The sequence below is a fragment of the Phocoena sinus genome, chromosome 4 (assembly GCF_008692025.1).
Source record: "Phocoena sinus isolate mPhoSin1 chromosome 4, mPhoSin1.pri, whole genome shotgun sequence".
Classification (NCBI taxonomy): Eukaryota; Metazoa; Chordata; class Mammalia; order Artiodactyla; family Phocoenidae; genus Phocoena; species Phocoena sinus.
The window spans coordinates 88,835,391-88,855,149 of NC_045766.1; the positions used below are offsets into that span (position 1 = coordinate 88,835,391).

At 38.2% G+C, this 19,759-nt stretch overlaps 1 protein-coding gene across 1 annotated transcript in view; it reads left to right on the forward strand.

The window, feature by feature from the left end:
• Window positions 1–19,759, forward strand: part of MORC1 (MORC family CW-type zinc finger 1) — a 193,225-nt gene that overhangs the window by 56,615 nt on the left and 116,851 nt on the right. The window contains 6 exon segments of the mRNA XM_032629419.1: window positions 381–506; window positions 5,533–5,612; window positions 6,304–6,377; window positions 8,713–8,777; window positions 10,998–11,141; window positions 13,332–13,486. Coding sequence (XP_032485310.1) covers window positions 381–506; window positions 5,533–5,612; window positions 6,304–6,377; window positions 8,713–8,777; window positions 10,998–11,141; window positions 13,332–13,486 — 644 coding nt within the window.

Sequence of the window (19,759 nt, forward strand, 5' to 3'; positions counted from 1 at the left end):
CATTCATGTGGGCCTAGATTCATTTTGTTATGTTTGAGCAGGGGGATTGCTTTGTATATTTGAGGCGGTTTCGTCCTTCTGGGCTGATAGCTTTAATGAAAAGTATCTTTTCTATTGCTGATGTAAGTCTACTTTGAATCAGCTAGTTGCCAACCAGAGTTCAGTTCTAATCAATGTGTAGGTTATTCACGGAAGCCCTTGTATTTAGGGGTGTGTGAGTGTTGCAGGATTTGCTGGTATTTGTTGTGTCATTAGGTTTAGAAAAAAGTCCTTGAAGCTGCTAGTAGTAACCATTATGACTTGGTAGTCTTATTTTTTCTTCTCAAATAATGTCATTATTACATTGTCTACAGTATGGCCTTTGATATTTTCTTTTCTAGTTTTCCAGAGAGACGGTCATTCAGAGCCTATACATCTGTTCTGTATTTTGACCCTTTGATGAGAATATTCATCCAGGCCAAAAGAGTTAAAACAAAATACCTATGTTATTGCCTCTACAGACCCAGGTAACTCACCTTTGTTCAATTATCTTCATAGAGTTTTCATTTGTAAAATACCTCCCACCCCAATTGTTAAAGTGATTTGATAGTAAGATTTTTATAATTTGATAGTAAGATTTTTACAATTGCAAATAAAATTCAAACTGCATTCTGGAAGGTTTGCTGAAGAGTAATTATATGAAACAAATATTTGGCCATAATAGTAACATACTGCAGTGAACACTCTAAGTTAGATGGTCCCCCCAAGTAGGAATATGTTATTTACTTCAGTGACTCCTAGGTGCTTTGATTGTAATGGGTTCTATTAAAAAAATCTGTTCTTATATTTTCTTTTTACTCAAATATATTTGAACTATTAAATCATATACATATATGTGTATGTATATTTTATATATAGAATGCACATATGTACATCTGGTTCACTTATATTTTAATTACCATTTATATTTTAGCATAAGCTTTTTTTAAGCTTACATTTGCCTATTATATAACTTATCTTGCACAACTATGCATGCTATGAGAACAGTTTTTTTTTTCTTGGTGTGTGGTATGTGGGTGGTCATTCATTTATTTTCTAAACATTTATCAAAACCTGTTAGTCTGAGATTGTGCTAGAAAGATAAGATTAGTTCTAGTTTTCAGGAGTTTACTATCTACTGGGAGGAATATTTAATGCTTGTACATTGTCTGTATGTACGCCTTTTGATATACATTATGTTATTTAATTTTTGCAGTGACCCTGTGTGTTGTGTTTTATCATCATTTAGAAAGAAATAAATGTCAGAACTAGATAAGAACTCAAATCTTCTGGCTCCGAATTCTTTACCAATTCAAATTCCATGCTCTTTCCCCTATACCACACTAATTCTTTATAACAGACCCATATTTGTTATGTTGTCTTATTTCCATGAATAAGTAGTTGCTGTTCTGGGGCCTTGCAATCACTCATATTGATATTAATATGAAAAATTGTGGATCTCTGAATTGAATGCCCTGACCACACACGAATGGATTCCTCAAAAGCTTTACTTTTGATTTCTGATTCTACTGCAGATCATATTTTGAAAAATGGAGTATACCAAGCCTGAGACTTACTGTATAAATCTGTTTGTTTCTTAATTCATATCAAAGTGATACTTCCTTTTCATCAGTCTCATTCTTCTGGGAAGCACCAAGGGTCTCCTGGATAAATCAATATAGCTCATCTTTTCAAATTAAATTATTCCTCTCTTAGTGAGTTTGGGTAAAAAAATGGTTTAAGCCAGTGGAAAATGTGGATTTATCTCTATATTCTGAGGGAATTTTATTAAATTGAATTTCGTCTACCTAAATTACTTATATCAAGTGATGGCTGTTTCCTACCCTAGTATATTTTTTAATGCACCTTTCAGTGTAATATCTTAGATATATCTTACCAGGAAGTAGATATAATACAAATATTTATTTTATTCCTTAAAAGATACTTAAGGAGGCTCTGATACTTACATGGGGCTCTGATAAACTGTTAAGTCTGATATGTTTTGGGATCTACAGTATAGACAGGTTTAATTTTTCATGGCTTTATCCCTTAGGCTTAACTTTCTCTCCATTTGACTTATTTACTTGCATATTGTTTTCCTCATAGCTTCTCTGGTGGCAAAAGTTTTGTGTAAGAAATATGTGGCGTTCTCTCCATGTTATCTCACCCCTAGTGGGGTGACCCTTACTTTATTTCTTCCTTAAAAGGCACTCTAGCTCTAATGGCTGTATGGAAACAAATTAAAAGCTGGGAATGACCCTATAGGACCAGAGTAGAAGCATGTAAAATATATTAAAAATGATTAAATACTCTGTCCACTTGACCATCCAGCCTCCAATAAACTTCTAGACATGAACCCTGAAGTATTATTTATAAGAATACATACCTATACTTTATGGTCAGTCATTTCTCTATATTTTCGTAGCAAACAGAAAGAAGAAGATTGTATTTTAATTGTGTGGATGGACTTACAGTTGCTGTAGTTCCTTTACCCCAATGTCTCTAACAAGTTCAGAAGGTGCTAGGGGGGAATTTTTGGTGTCATGTCATTGGTTTCCTCCCTTAATCATATTCTCTTCAGTGTTTTTATCAATAGCTTGGGTAAAAAACAGGCATGTTTGAATTCATAATAGACCCTGAACTAGAAGGAGTATCTTATATCAGGCATAATGCGAACAAGATGTGAGAGAGTTGAAATACGAAAGATAAATGTAGTATAAATAACCTACAGTCCCGAATTCAGATTTTAAAAATCTATTGTGTTAATATCCTAGACTTGGACAGTGATTTACATGAAAAAAAATAGATGTTTTCATTGACCACAAGCTTAATCTAAGCTGATAGTGCGACAGGGTTGCTGAAAATATTTATGGAACTTAGCGAGCAGCACAAGATGGTAGCCATCCGTTCTCCCCCCGCCCCGCCGCGGGTCCCAGCGGCTCGGGCGGCGGGAGCAGCGGCAGCGGCCAGGCAGCCCAGCTTCGCGAAGGCTCTGCGCCCGGGGGCACCCGGCCCGCGCCCGCCCCGCCGCCACGATGCCCAAGAGGAAGAAACCGGCTCCTGCAAATGTAGAAACGAAGCCAAAAAAGGCGGCAGGAAAGGATAAATCTTAAGACAAAAAAGTGCAAACAGAAGGGAAAAGGGGAGGAAAGGGAAAACAGGCTGAAGTGGCTAACCAAGACACTAAGACAGATTCACCTGCAGAAAATGGAGAAGCTAAAAACGAGGAGAGCCCAGCTTCTGATGAAGCAGGAGGGAAAGAAGCCAAGTCTGATTAATATCACACACCTGGTCCTATCAGGGGTCCCTGTCTCCCTCCTTGTACAATCCAGAGGAACATTTTTATCAACTATTTTGTAAATGCAGGTTTTTCTAGTAACTCTAGAAACATTTTTAAAAAGGAGGGAGTCCCACCTCATCCCATTTTTTAAGTGTAAACGCTCTTTTTTAAGAGGTGAAATCATTTGCTGGTTGTTTATTTTTTGGTACAATTAAAAAATAGTGGGATATTGAATATGGGAGGCTTTGATTGCCTTGGGTGTCAGCTTAACATTCCACAGATGGGGGGTAGCTTTTTTTTTTTTTTTTTTTTTTTTTTTTTTTTTGCCGTACGCGGGCCTCTCACTATTGTGGCCTCTCCCGTTGCGGAGCCTGCAGGCTCTGTGGCCATGGCTCACGGGCGCAGCCACTCCGCAGCATATGGGATCTTCCCGGACCGGGGCACGAACCCGTGTCCCCTGCATCGGCAGGCGGACTCTCAACCACTGCGCCACCAGGGAATCCCGGGGGTAGCTTTTATATCCTATAATACAAAGCATACTAAATGGCAGTTTGGAGTCAGTTGTGCATTTAATGTCTTAAATGCTTTAAATTACTTGTCTTCCCATGTTGTTTTTGGTAGAATTGTTTCCTAAAGGAAACCACTCACCCCTTGATCTTGGCTCTCCTGGGCAGAATTTTGTGCACTTTGTAACATCTTTGGCAATGGTAGTCCAGTTCTTCTAGTAACTGTTAATGTGCTGTGGACGACTGACAATTTGAGTATGTAGTGTATATGATATTAAATTGTGCATTAGTTGGACTTACGGTGTAATAGCATATTAGTATTTGAAGGTATTGGTACTTGATATCCTGTGAAGGGAAATTTGCCTCCAGATTTTAAGCTGGAAAGTCACTGGAATAACTGTTCAGAAAAGAATCACAACTACATGATTTTTTAGATTTTTGGTACGTATATTGAGAATTGTGTACAGATTGAAATGTCTGTATACTGATCCTCAAAACAACCAATAAAATCTCAATTATAAAAGAAAAAAAGAGAAAAGAACAAGATGGTAACACTACCAATAAACCATGTCCTGCTTATACCATGTCTGGAGGGGGATGTTCAGATGAGGATGCTTTAGGAGGGAAGGGACTTCCTAGCTCACAGTATCAATTAACTATCTGGTTATCTGGTAGGGGGTCATTGGTGGAATTGAGCATCATGCCGTGGCTGAGGGAATACACAGGGCCTGAGTGAAAACGTGAAAAGCTGCCATATGAAGGTTGGAATTCTAGAGGGCAGAACTTGGATCAGATAGAATCCAAGGCTGGATAGAAGTGGAAGACAGAGCTAGCTCAGCATGAGAGTGTTAGGCTGTTTTTGCAAGGCAGAGACACACAGATTACCTTTTTCTATCGGTGTTTGTTTATTTATTTAAATTTATTTGTTTATTTATTTATTGGCCGAGTTGGGTCTTCGTTGCTGCGCGAGGGCTTTCTCTAGTTGCGGCGAGTGGGGGCTACTCTTCGTTGCGGTGCGTGGGCTACTCATTGCGGTGGCTTCTCTTGTTGCAGAGCACAAGGTCTTAGGTCTTAGACTGTAACAGAAACAAGCTGCTGGCCTAATTGCCCACGAGCAGTATTTTGCCTATGCCTGGCATAGGCTCATTGGGAATATAGATGGAGACGCTCTCCTCTGCCTGAAGAGATGCCTCTTTTTATATGTCTTTAAATGTTTTGGCTTCAAGAGATGTTCTAGAATTCTCCATCTAACTCTCACTGCCTTTCTAAACATTGAAGTTATCAGAGAATGTTAAGCTCCTGAGTCTACATGGGTATCAGACAAAATTAGGGACTGAGAGAAGCAGTTTATCCAGTTATCAGTGATTATCTGGGTAAGAGGGCTAGGTATATTAACCAGAAACTTTGATAATGGAGCAGTTACATAGAAAATTTTCTTTTTAAGAAAATTGTCCTATTTTACATGTATAAGTGAACATTTGTGTGGCCAGAGATTTTCTTATATCTCTCCTGAAGTTCCCTTACTAAAGCAAAATTGCCAAGTATTAAAAGGCAAGAAATTTTTCTTAGGCCTAAACTTTGCTGACTTACCAGCTGAATGCAACTTACTTGATGACTTTTTCTTAATAATAACGTATCTCTGGAGTATATAGTCTTCCTAAAGAACATTTTTGTATTATGAACTTTAAAATTATAATTTGACTTACGTTCTTTCTTGTTTCATTTCAGAAAGTATCTGTATGTCACATCTTCTTTTAAAGGAGCATTTAAAAATGAAGTTAAAAAGGCAGAAGAAGCAGTAAAGATAGGTATGTAATTACCTATGGCCTACATCATTATTGTTAATTTATTCAGCAGACCTTAATTGAGCAGTTATTCTGAGACATACCCTGCTTTGGGCATTATAGGAATAAACACAAGTAATCAAATGTAATTCCTACCTCTAAGGAACTTCATAACACGTTTTCCATCTTTGGTTTTGTCTAAATATGATGTTATTATTATAAAAGTAATTCAAGTTCTGCATACACACTTGGAACTAGATTGATGTATATTAGGGTTGTCCTGATGCAGAGTTAGATCATTTTGGAGACTGGTGTTGCATCCACTTTAAGAAGGCATGCTCTACACGTTCACTCCTCCCACAAAAGGACAAAGCCATCCTTCCCCAATGATCCAGGAGTGAGGAGTAGCTCTATATCCATATTTCATGGATTTTAGAGAGTTTCCAGTCAGCCGAACATTCAGTCATGACTTTTGAATTTGTATGTGTATATATATATATATATATATGCCCTATAAGTTGTCATGCCTTAGAGGACCCTGTATGGCTACCTAGTCTTGGAATGTGTGAAAGCTATAGAAGGAATACAGGATTTTCTGAGATTGTCATCTGTAAGCCATTCTTACTGGCCATGGATATATTATATATATGTAATATTCATTTAAAGATGCTTGAAATGGTTTCATTTTATTGAATCATCTTGCTTCTGTTTCTAGCTGAACTCTTATTGAAAGAAGCACAAATCAAAGGAAACCACTCTGACAGAGCTTCTTTGTCTTCTCCTGCCAAGGTATGACATACAGAGTAGTCTTCTTAAATGGTGAACAGGGTCATTTGCTTTTTCCTGTACACAGATGACTCTTATTTATCACTTGCTTCTTAAACCTTTAAACAAGCTCAGAAGATTGTTAATTTTAACACAGGTAAACGGAATAGATGGGTGCAGAGAAAGGGGAGGAAACTCAGCAAGTGGGGGGAAGGCTGAGATTGAGAGCAAAGGTGAAGAAAATGTGGGGTGAATTGAAAAGTAAGGAAGATCATCACAACTCATTTCTTTAAAAGGAAGGGAGGGCTTCCCTGTTGGCGCAGTGGTTGAGAGTCCGCCTGCCGATGCAGGGGACACGGGTTCGTGCCCCAGTCCGGAAAGATCCCACATGCCGCGGAGCGGCTGGGCCCGTGAGCCATAGCCGCGGAGCCTGTGCTCCGCAACGGGAGAGGCCACAACAGTGAGAGGCCCGCATACCAAAAGAAAAAAGAAGAAGGGAAAAGTGATAGAGAAAATAATGAAAAGCTAGCAGAGAAAACTAGCCTATCAAGTCTCCCTGAAAATATCTCTTCAAATTATAGCTCCCTATGGACCTAAATAAATAGGGAGAACAAGGAGAAGACTAATAAGCAATCCTTCTTTCTAGTGCTAAGAATTATTTACTATAATTATGAATATTAATAACAATGCTTCCAGCTTACAAAGCTCTTTTCTTATGAGTTGCTCCACACAGTTCATAAACATTCTATGTAATCCTTGCAATATGCCCATGAGTAAGATAGGTTATAAAGAACTATTATTATTAATTATAATGCATAGAAACTAAGAGAAAAAGAATATTGCAGCAGGACATGTATTTTAAGTTTGCTAACTTTTACCAAAAATATGGTACCAAGCTTGCTACCACAGTAAGTCATTGCACGACATATTTACGTGCTTGCATGGGATAAGGAGGTATAGGGAGAAAAAAATGCTTCACTTCACCCTTCCTTCATCCTCTTCTGCGCACTCAGTATATGAATTCTTTCTGTAATTTGCCCTCAAACTTTCAAGAGCGTGTCTGATAAAGAGCTCTCATATCTAATGGTCGTGAATATGGGATGAAATCAAAGAGTAGCACATGTTAATTCCCCAAATCTATCCATGACTTTCCCCAAATTCTTTTACCTTTTTCTTTTCACTTATTTTTTTTAAGGTAGACGTAGACCTATCTTATTGTTGTTGACTTTTAAGGAAGAGTTTAAGCTTTCTTTATTTTGTCTCTAAAAAAATCAGTTTCCTTAGTTGTATGTATTTGGGAGACAAGAGAAACAGACTCTTTCTAACGGGTCAGGACCTTGCTTTCTTCTTGCCTTAGCCAGTTACCTCTTGCTGCCCCTTTGCTCTGTGCTCTAAGTTCATTGACAGGAAGGGCAGGGATGTCTTTGAGCAGCTTGCTTTGTTGCTCTGATTCACACTGGTTTCTTTAACTCAGAGAAGAGAGCTAAGCAGAATGACCTCGGCTTTTGACCTCTTAAATTCCTCTAGGCGGTTGGGTGGTTGAATTTGAAGTGAAATACTTAACAAGCATTTACCATTTTCTTTTACTTTAAAGGCCTTGAAAATAAGGTTCAGTCAGAGGTGTATCCATCAAATGAGATGCCCATCTTTCACATCAAGTGGATGGAGCACATTAAAAGTCTATTCTTATTTGTGAAATAATAACAATGCATTTTTATTTTCTGCCTGGTTATAGAGAGCATACCAGAAATAGGGTAGTGAATCAGCCAGTATATCAAATTGAAAGAGAAAAAAAGAAAGACAGGTGGGTACCGGTATTGAGGCACTCTGAAAGGGAGAAAGCCCAGGATGGGATACCCTATAAAGGGAAAGTTTGCGGAGGATTAGTTAGGGGTATATGGAACTTGATATAGAGGAGACATTTTCTTTTGGCTTCTGATAAAATTTTTTTTCCCGAAGGAAGCCTTAGTGATGGATCACGTGATTCAGCATTTTCTGTTCTCACAGACAAAAGCCAGAGTCTAGGTGCATTGAACGACTTTCCCAAGCTTTCACATAGTTTGTGTGAAAGCCACTGTGACATTACAGGAAGCAATGACTCTTTCTCTAAAAGCCAGAGAGGACATTGGGATATGTGCAAAGAGAGAACTGTGGGCTTGGATTTGGTTTGTCTTCTTAGCTATTGGAACTTAATTATTTATCAAGTATTTATTGAGTATCTGCTATTGTAGAATTGCATTAGGCAATATGACCTATCACTATTACCCTTGTGAAACCTTTAGATAATAGGATAATATCAACTCAGCTCTCATTTATTTAATGGCATTATGTGCTCTCCTGACCAAATGTACTTCTCCAGGATGTATTACGGAAAGCTTTGGAAGATGTAAAAGCAAAGCAGAAGATTCTTCAAGAGAAACGGAGGTAAGACATAAGATTTTCTGTTTGCTAGAATCCTCTGTACTATGTTAAAACTAATTCTGATTTCTGAGTAGGCAGATTTGGTGATTATTATGACAGTTTCTCTTCCTAACTTGTGACATCTTATGATATTAAGCATAATATGGTCAAAATCCCTCAACCAGCGTAATCAATGGAAAGTATTTATAAAGTATATATTTTCATGTACACATATGTTAAAACTTCTCAATACAGAGTGAAAAATTAGTTCAGTGTTTGATTAGATGAAGAAGAGAACTGCCCAGGGGTCCAGCTGACAACTTCTCTTTCCCTGTGTCCTTTGCCATTTAAACTCTGGAGGGTTGGTCCCAGTTCCTTCCCTCTTCTAGTACTGCTTACAATTTAAGATAGAGTATGCTTCAAGTAAAAGTATCACTTATATACGGTTAAAATAAAAATAGCAAGCCTATATTACAAAACCATTGTTTACGTTGGTAGGGTTGACTTGATGTCCAATTCAGGTGTTAAGCAAGTTAAATTGAAAATAATCACTGTTGTCCAAGTAAAGTCAGACTTTGGAAGCTGTGATAACTTTGAGAAACAAATTTTTAGGGAAGTGTTGTTAGTTTTCAGCATTTTTTGGTGTGTGTGAACCGTGATGTGCTATATAACAGTAACTTTCTTCAAAACTTAAATTTGAAATGTTAATTATGCATTTATCAAAATAAATGTAAAATAAATGTCATAGAAATCTTCAGTGAAAAGCAAAGGCCTCTTTAAAGCCTTCAGAAAGAAAAAGCTGGTTGATGACTTTTTTTGTCATCACAGTGATAGGCATGAAAGGTGACCATCCTATTACAATAATGCCAGTTGGTGTGAACTTATTTTTATAGTACAATGCTTTTTTTAAATTTGAAGACAATCAGTATGCCATTTACTGTCGCAGAGTGATTATGTCATACCCTCCAATACTCTGTTTTGGGGTCCCTTACAAAGTCAGTATTCTATTTAGTTAAACAATGGGAACCTAATTATAGAGTAGACATTTTTGAGAAAAACTTTGATTCATATATATTTAACCCTACATGTATATGCATTTAAAAATTACATAATATATTAATTCATGTCAGTAACTCCCTCAGAAAGTCTGATGTACTCTGTATATCATATCCATATAGAAGGACTGATACAACTTTGTCACTGTCCTTTAATGATAGATATATTTAATCAGTCCAGTAAGTATGTCAGTTGTAATAGCCCATGATCATGAATTTGAAAAGAAAAGCTGTTTTTGTGGAATGAGAGGAGCTACAGGATGGGTGGAGGGAAAGAATTATATTTGGTACCATTCTTGGTTGGGAAAGGAGAATAACTTGCCAGGCACCTAATGTCTTCCAAGTTTGTACTGAACATTATCCGTTTTACTCCTCACGGAATCCCAAGTGGCTAGGCAGGTATTATTCCCATTTTTCACACGAGACAGAAAGTTGAAGCGACTCATCCATAGTCACATGGTTGTTGCAAAGACAAGCTTGTATTTGAAGTCACATCCATCTTTCTGGTTCTTACATCCAGGTGTTTTTCATAGCTCCAAGCAGCCTCCTGTTATTATGACTGTTTCTGTCATGTCTGCTATGTCTCATTTTCTATTTTTACACTTTTAATACAAAAGTCACATAAAACATAGTATAGCAGACAGAGTCAGAAAAAACAGGAGCTAATGTCTGTTGCCCTTGTAAACTTGCTTAATTAACTTTGATTTACCTTTGAATTTGGAAAAAGAGAGAAAACTAAAGAATATCTTTTGGCACATTCCAATCTGTGTAGAATATTTGGAGGTTTGAGAACATGCTGAAAGTTAGAAATACCTAAATTTTAAAATGGTCAAATCATCATTTTTCAAACAATGCTGTGACGTACATATTAGACCAGTTAACATTTTACAACTTGTACTTTCTAGTTCTTGTAAACTGTAAACTTTCTAGTTCTTGTAAATTTAAATTGGCAAACTCATTTTTGAATCAGAGTGCTTGTGTTTGACTGGTATTGTTATTGCCTATCACGTTTATGCAAAATACTTGGCCATACAGAGATACCGAGTGTGCTAACTAAGTTTTGCAAAATATCTGTATATTTTATGTATATAGTTCCTTTGATATTTATCTTCTGAGTTTGTTTATTAACAGTTTGTAAACTGTATATTTTTATTAATATATTTTTTTCACTTTCTAAATGTAATGCTAGAGAATTAAAAAAAGCAAGGACACTCACCCTGTTCTTTGGTGTGAACATAGAAAACCGAAGCCAAGCCGGGATGTTCATTTACAGTAATAACCGCTTGATCAAAATGCATGAGAAAGTGGGCCCACAGTTGAAACTGAAGTCCTTGTAAGTATGTTTTTGTTTTCAGAGGCACAGGCAGGATGAGGGAAGTTGCAGTAAGATTTTGTCTGTGGAGTTAAGTGATTAATCATAATGGGAGCAGGTGTCATATCCCCCATCCACCCTTCCCATCAGTGTGCAGGCATTCATCTGCCTAATTTATAATGTCAGTGGAGCTGTGTGCCTGCTCTAAGGAAAAAGCATGCTTTTGGAAACTTTACCATTTCTTGTGCCATCTACTAGGGTTAAGTTTCTGATATTTCACCAATTAAAAAATAATATAAGCAGAGTAAAGAAATTTTGGAAAAGAAAAATCCATAGTCTTATACCACAGCCCTGTTAACATTTTGTGCAGCCCCTGCATGTATGAGTTCCTGCCAGTTACCTGCATGAGCGTATATTCTTAACACTCTTCAGCCTGCTTCGATCCCAGAGTAATACATTCTGGTGCTTTCCCGGTGGTGGGTCTGAAACTCCACAAGCTGCTCTCATGAATTATGTAGAGTCCCGAAGAGAGACCATAGAAAAGCACAGAGTCAGACAGGATAACTGCGAGCAGTAGGATGGCTCAGGGGGACACTTTTTCATCTTGTTCCCTCACTCTCAAGGAATTAGTGACTCACTCATTTGTTCATTCAACAAGCACTTGTATTGCAGTATCTTGTGCCAGGCACTGTACTAAGCTCTGCAGACAAAATGTTGAAAACCTATCACTTGTAGTCCAGTGAGATGGACAAATGTATAAATATGTATTTATTATTGTGTGGGAACAGCAAGAATGATCTTTTAAAACATAAATTAGTTTATTCTCTTGCTTAAAATCCCAGTGCATGTAGAATAGAACTGGTTTTCATAGTCTGCCAGTGATCTGGCTGCTGCCTGGCTCAGGGACACACCCCACCCATCCCCAGCCTCTGCCTGCATTCCCCTCACACCAGCAGGCTCCCTGTTCCTTTGACATCCTAAGCTTGTTCCTGCCGTAGGGCCTTGGCATTTGCTATTCCCTCTGCCTTGAACCTTGTGTCCTCAGATCTTCTTACTGCTGGTCCTAGCATGTCACTCAGGCACCAGCTCTGAAGTTTGCTCCACAGGAGGGTCTTCTTAGACTGTCTAATTAAAACCAGCCCCTGCCATCACCCCTCTCTACCTTTTCTCTCTTCACAGATTACAGCACCTGCTGTATTTTCCTTATACCAACTTATTGCCATCTGAAATGCCCTTATCACCCTTAATTGTCGCCGTCCTTTAATAGAAGAGAAACTTCATAAACAGGGACCTTGTCTTTCTTATTCATAACGTATTCCTAGTTCCTCGAATAGGGCCAGGTGCTGAGCGTGAATGAATGAACAAATATATGTTAGAGGCAAGTATCAGGTGCAAAAAGCCTCTTAGGAGGGGCAGTAGATGAAACTGGGGGAATTTAAGTTAGGTTTCCTGGAAGAAGTGATGCCCAAATTCAGACTTACAGAATGACTGGCTGAAGGGAGGGCAGGGTGGAAGGGGAAAGTAATGAAAAACATGATGGGCAGCGGCCCCAAATTGGGAAGGTGTGACTTGTGTGCCAGGCTGCGGGCACTGGGGAGCCCCTGAAGAGCTAGACTTCTGGATGCCCTTTCCCTAAACAGGTTATAGCACTAAGCAGAATAGCCCAGCTACATACATCATGAGCTGCTAAAAATGTGAAAAAAAAAATTGAGTTTATCCATCAGGCTGTTACTTCTCAGATAATCCAGCCCATATATTCCCACTGAGCACCTGTGTACCTCTGCAATGATGAGGAGAAATCCAACCCGACAGGTGAAATGAGGATGAAAAAAGTGGCTGGCTCATATTGTTAAGAGGACCATGTCAGTTTATTGCTGTAAGGGATTGTTAGGGATGTTTATTGCTGAACGGCCTCCTCTTCCCACCCACCTTGACTCCCCATGTCAGGTTATAGGTTTGGAAAGGGAGCCATATTAATTCAGTAATGATGTGTTAAGAGATTTTGTATTATGGGACCAAGCACAACTAGGATAACCGTAGACTTACATTAAAAAGTACAATTATAAGATAACTTGTTAACTTTGACATGGTTTGGACCAAATGACTGAATTTGTTTTTTAAAAAATTTATTTTGAAAGATGAGGGTATATTAGCTTTTTCTGTTTTCTTAGCTCAATTTCGTATAATTTCTATATGTATTTATTCTTCCAGACTTGATGCAGGTGTGGTTGGAATTGTTGATATACCCTTGGAGATCATGGAACCATCCCATAATAAGCAGGGATTTCTCAATGTCCAAGAATATAATCATCTTCTAAAAGTTATGGGACGATACTTGGTCCAGTACTGTAAGGACACTGGAATCAGTGAGTATTCAGTAGTCATAGTAAGAGATACTTAATGGGAGATTAACTTGGTGATGTCTTTAAGCTGGAATGAATGTACTGATTCGGGTAACCAGTAGCCCCAAACCCTGAAAGAGAGTGCCTGCATTAAAAAAACAAACATAAGGGAAATTAGTCTTAAAATCTACCCCAGAATATTACATGAGAAATAAAGCAGCAGATTAATAATTCTAAGAGGAGGGCAATCAGAGAGCACTATGAAGTGGCAGCTGATCATGTAGAGAGGGGGCAGAAGTTTGCTGGAAATAGGCTGAGAAACCCCCAAAGGACACTCTAGGACTCTACTGTGTAGGAGTTGCACAGAGACCCACGTGGACGTGAGTAGCACCTGCAGTATTGTTATAGCATGCTGTAGAATAATCATGGTTGACCCTGGATAATTGTAGATGTATTAAACCATGTTTTGTATGTCTAATAAGTCTTCAATATGTTAACTCCAGAAAGATTTAGATGAAAAAAATCACTAAAGTACATATGCTTGGAAACGTAAAAAGATAAACTTTAGTTATCTGGAAAATTTGACTTTTTCAGATCACCTCACTCTCCAGAGATACCTGAACAGTGGTGTGCTGTGCATTAATTAAATAAACTTCCTTTAAATTATGCAGACATAGGGCTTCGTTTATGGAAAGAAAGAGGCTACTGTGTATTTGTTCAGTGAATTGCATGAAGTATGTATAATTCATGTATATCAAAAATTATGTCTCTAACCTTGAGACAACTTAAAATCTTATTATTGTCCCATTTGAAGTTGTAATCTTAGAATATTTTCTTTTCTTTTGTACCCACTCTGCTTGGTTCTGAAATTTTCTCATACCAGTGAAACAGGAAAGAGTGCAGGAACTCAGGGGGAAAAATGTAAAGGGGGAATGACGTTGAGGGCACAGATTTCCTGCCCAGACTGGATTTTCCTGTCACAGTCTAAAGCCTCCTCAGAGGTGGTCTGTGGACCGGCAGCATCAGCATTACCTGAGAGCTTGTTATAAATGCAGAATCTCAGGTCCCACCCCAGAACTACTGGACTAAAATCTGCATGTTAGCAAAATCTCCAGGGGATGTGTATGCACACTGAAGTTTAAGAAGCACTTCTCTGAAGAGTACGTCTTTTGCTTATCATAGGCATACTTTTTCACGTGTTTTTTTTTTCTCAGAAACATGTTTGAAGTTTTACTAAATGTAGGAATGACTACATTATTTGGCTGGCTGTGCTTAAAGCTGTAGAACACATAGGAATATACAGGGTGAGGTGGTATAAATCAATGATCTACTTGCTGGTCTTTAAGTGCTAGCATGACATGGTTCAAAAAGAAAACGCTGAGCATTTGAAAATTATGTCACTTCTCCCATCCTCATATTTTCTCTGGAAGCTCCTTTGTGTGGAGTGTGGGTAGCCTCCCAACTTTGTACTCTCAACTCCAGGGTGTGACTTGCCAGCCTTCCCCCCCTGTATGTAACTTCCTGTTTCTATCTTATCTACCTAACTTTTTCAAAACCTTCTCAGTAGATGTAACAAGATTCAAGATTAGTAAGTTATATTTGTATTGTAATTATTGATGGTTAATAACATGTTGATTTCCTAATTCCATAATTGTCTATGAATTGATTTAGGGCTAGAGGATACTCTCACAAAAGATGTTCCTCTAGAAGGAGAGCAGAGAATGGAGAAAGGACAGTGAGTGAGCATGTGCATTTGCTCACGTATCTCGCAATTTCATCCCCAGACATCATTAGCAAACTGAATCAAGTGATCAAGGTCAGAACTGGTAGACTCAGGAACTGTGCTGAGGAGATCGACCTTCAAGGTCTTTGCTTATTAATTCCCACAGGAGTAAGCAAAGTTATGTAATGCTTGACTAATACTCTGAAAGCTAGTATTCCAGGACACGCATTTTAATGAAAAGTATTTGGGTAGATTTTTTGCCTTATAAATAAAAGATGCAGTCTTTGTATTTGCTGCAAGTCTGATCAGTTTCTGTGGAAAATTGGGCCCTTGTAAAAATCGAATCAGCAGAAAGGGGAATGGAGAGGTAATGACGTTTGTGTCATTTGTCAAATCTGCATTTACTTTTGGCACAGTTCATGCTAAGAATCTCAGAAGCGTTTTTCTTGTCTTTGAGTCTGTCCTCACCTCACTGTCTGCTACTATGTTTTCTGAAACTTTATGCATCCTTACAGTAAAATGGAAATATTAATCAGCAGCTTTTTGGAATAGGGAGAGAAGGAGAAGAAGAAGATAGAGGGAAATATCAAATGAAATTTGAGTTTGAGCAGCAGCAATTACGTAGAAGCATATTACTAAAATTTTCCGAAATGGATCAGAATATAGCTAACGTGCTAAAATGAAATCTATGATGTAATAAGCACAGTCTTTCCTAGCAGCACTCAAATCATAGGGCCTCAGGTTGGTAAGAAGGTTAAAAATCATTTAATTGAGTCACTACCTCCCACCCCATGCTTTAATTCCCCTCTACCTCACGCACCCCTGCCCTAGGCAAGTGGAAGCCACTTTAAGCCTGAACAAGGGTTTTCCATGAAAGAAAAATCGCTACTTCTTGAGGCAGCCCATGAATCTTTGCACAATTGTGTTAGAAAATACTTTCACGTTAATGTCAAATCTGTTTCTCATATGTTCTTTTACTCATTCGTCTGTGCCAGGCATGGAGTGTTATAGGACCAACACATCAGATGTGGTCCACCCTTTCTGGGAATTTACAGTCTAGCAGGGCTAACGCAATTTCACAATTAGAAATGGGATTGGTGCCCAACAAAGAAGAAGTGGGAGCCAGTGATCAGGAGCTCACAGTTTAGAGGCCAGAGAAGGCCTCAAGGAGGAGTTAGCAAGGGTAACATCATTCTCCCCTTTGGGGCCAGGAAGGATAGGTCTAAAGCCTTTTCAAATGACAGCCCTCTATTTGAAGTTTTCTGTCTCTCTTCAGTCTTATATTATCCTAACATTTCCAAGTTCTGTTGTTATTCTTTATTTGACAAGGCATTAAATATATTCACCATTTTCACATTATTTTTTGTGAAGTCTATTACTTGGAAACAAAAGGTTCAGATGAAACCTTGAATAAAATGGGATCATCATCTCTTTAAGTTGTAATTCTGTTGCTATAGCCTGATATATTCTGAGTAAGCACATTATTGACCCTCAGTATCTTTATTACCAATTAAAGTTCTTAATAAAATGTTTAATGTGTGTTCTTGTTAAGCCATACTTCTTTTATATTTTTCCAGTAAGTGCTTTTGGACCCTAGTGTAGAATCCTACATTTATTCCTATTAAATGTTATTACCTTATTAGGCTCATTTTTTTCATGTTGTCAGGACCATTTTTGGAATCTAATGGTGACTTTTACCTAATGTGCTATTCTTCCTGATATGTTAGGTTTGGCCAATATTTTCTCTCTGATTTTATTTAAATCCTGTTGCACTGGATACAGAAATCAAGCACTTGGCCCTCCACCGATGACCTCCAATGAGGTAGAAATGGGACACTGGGTGAGAACAATTAACCATATTAATTTTTCAGTTTGTGTAATTTTGAAAGTAAGGGATAATATTTGTTAGATGAATAATTCTTTTAAAAATAGATTTGGGCTGCTATAGCAAGATACCATAGACTGACCAGTTTATGAGCAACGTAAATTTATTTCTCATAGCTGTGGAGGCTGGAAGTCCAAGATCAGGGTGCCAGCACGGCTGGGTTCTGGTGAGAGCCCTTCTTCCAGTTTGCAGGCTGCTGACATCTTGTTGTATCCTCCCATGGTGGAAAAAGAGTGAGTGAGCTCTCTGCCCTATTCTTATAAGGGCACCAATCCCATTCATGATGGCTCCCTCTAGTGACCTCGTTACTTCCCAAAGGCCCCACCTCCAAATACCATCACCTTGGGAGTTAGGCATCAACATAGGAATTTAGGAGGGACACAGATGTTCAGCTCGTAACAGTCCAGTAGCTAGATGTAGCTAGCTGCTCACAACAAAATTTTGTTTCTCTTATTATATACTTAAGTCTCTGAGATCTCAGGAAGGCACTTCAAGAAAAGTGAAACACAACATTCTGTTAGGGATACACACGTTGAGTGAGGAGGCCTGTGTAAGTATTGAAAGATGAGGCTTGAGACAAGTTTATTTGAAGGTGTAGGTTGAGAAGCAAGTCATTTTTTTTAATTCAGTTTTTGAAGTTACGGATTTTATGTATTTATTCTATTGTATTTTTAAAATATTGTATTTTATCTTTTATTTAAAAACATTTTTATTATGGTGGTATGGGCTGAATTGTGCCTCACCTGAATTCATATGTTTTAGTCCTAACTCCCAGAAACCCCCAGAATGTGATTGTGTTTGGAGATAGGACCTTTAAAGAGGTGATTAATTTTAAATGAGGCAGTTAGGCTGGGCCCTATCCAATGTCACTGGTGTCCTTATACAAAGAGGAAATGTGGACACATGAAGAGACACCAGGGATGGGTGCGCACAGAGAAAAGAATATGTGAGGACACAGTGAGAAGGTGGAGAGAGGCCTCACAGGAAACCAACCTGCCAACACATTGATCTTGGGCTTTCAGCCTCTAGAGCTGTGAGGAAATAAATCTCTGTTGTTTAAGCCACCCAGTCTGTGGTGTTTTGTTATGGCAGCCTTAGTAAAGTAATATATATGGGAAATTGCAAAATTAGACAGATTTAAGGAAAATGAAATCCGTAAACCCTTCATCCAACCTCAACAGTTATCAACTTCTGGGCAAACTGGTTTTATCCATGCTCCCACGTACTCCCCCACAACTGGGTTATGAAGGACATTCCAGACACTTTATAATTATATCCGTGTGTGTGTGTGTGTGTGTGTGTGTGTGTGTGTGTGTGTATTTTTTTTCACATGGAAGAACTTTTTAAATAAATTTATTTATTTATTTTTGGCCGCGTTGGGTCTTTGTTGCTGTGCACGGGCTTTCTCTACTTGCAGCGAGCGGGGGCTACTCTTCGTGGCAGTGTGTGGGCTTCTCATTGCAGTGGCTTTTCTTGTTGCGGAGTACGGGCTCTAGGTGTGCGGCACCACAAGCTCTACTTGTGGCGCGTGGGCTCAGTAGTTGTGGCACATGGGCTCAGTAGTTGTGGCTTGCGGGCTCTAGAGTGCAGGCTCAGTAGTTGTGGTGCACGGGCTTAGTTGCTCCGCGGCATGCGGGATCTTCCCGGACCAGGGCTTGAACCCTTGTCCCCTGCATTGGCAGGCGGATTCTTAACCACTGTACCACCAGAGAAGCCCAATACTTAATATCATAAAAATATCCTGCCTACCTTTTATATTTCGTATTATTTTCTATTATAATTCATAGCCCCTCTACCCCATCCTCATATTTCTCTTTACTGCTCACTCTCTCTTTTTTTTGGCAGGGGGAATTTATTTGTAGGAAAAACTGAGTTCGTTGTCTTATAGTTTTCATGGTTTAAATTTTGCTGACTGAATTACTGGGTGTAGTTTAACAGATTCTTCCATTCTGTTTATTTCTGTAAATTGGTAGAATCTAGCAGCTTGACCAAATTCAGATGTGTTTTTTTGTTGTTGTTTCATCAAGATGCTTCAGAGGTGGTAGTGTGTTCCATCAGGGGCCATAAGTCATTCGATTGTCTCTCTTTTAATGATATTAACAGTTAATGATCAAAGCTCAGATCCCTTAAGACTTCCAAAATCTTATATTCTAATTCTTTCATATTTTCTTTGATTATTAACTCTGATACTTCTGTAAAGAAAAACTTTTTTCATCTACTATTTGGTTACCCATGTTAGTTGGTAATTTACTATTTGAGAGCAGAAACAATAGAACTCTATATGACTAAACAAATTACGTTGGCTGAAAGCTTGATTTGAGAGGAGTTAGAGATACAATTAAAATATTAAAAAACATTATAGACATTTGCCTAACTGATTTATATGGCATAAATATGTATTCTGTTTAAAGTTGTTACTTTGTGCCAGCTCCCAGAAAACAGCAGGATGGTTCAGGAGTTCAGTGGATAGATTTCTGTTTTTTAAAAATGATCACATTCTTAGATTTTATCCATTTACACTGCTTTCACCTGGTAATTGAAATTATCACCATTGACAGCACTTACACTTCCTTTTCTTTCTGACTGTACTTGTATTATTATCATGATAATGACATTTTTTACATCTACAATGAAGTTTCTTGCTAAAATATCTCAGAGGATCTCACCTATATTGCAAATAAAATATGAA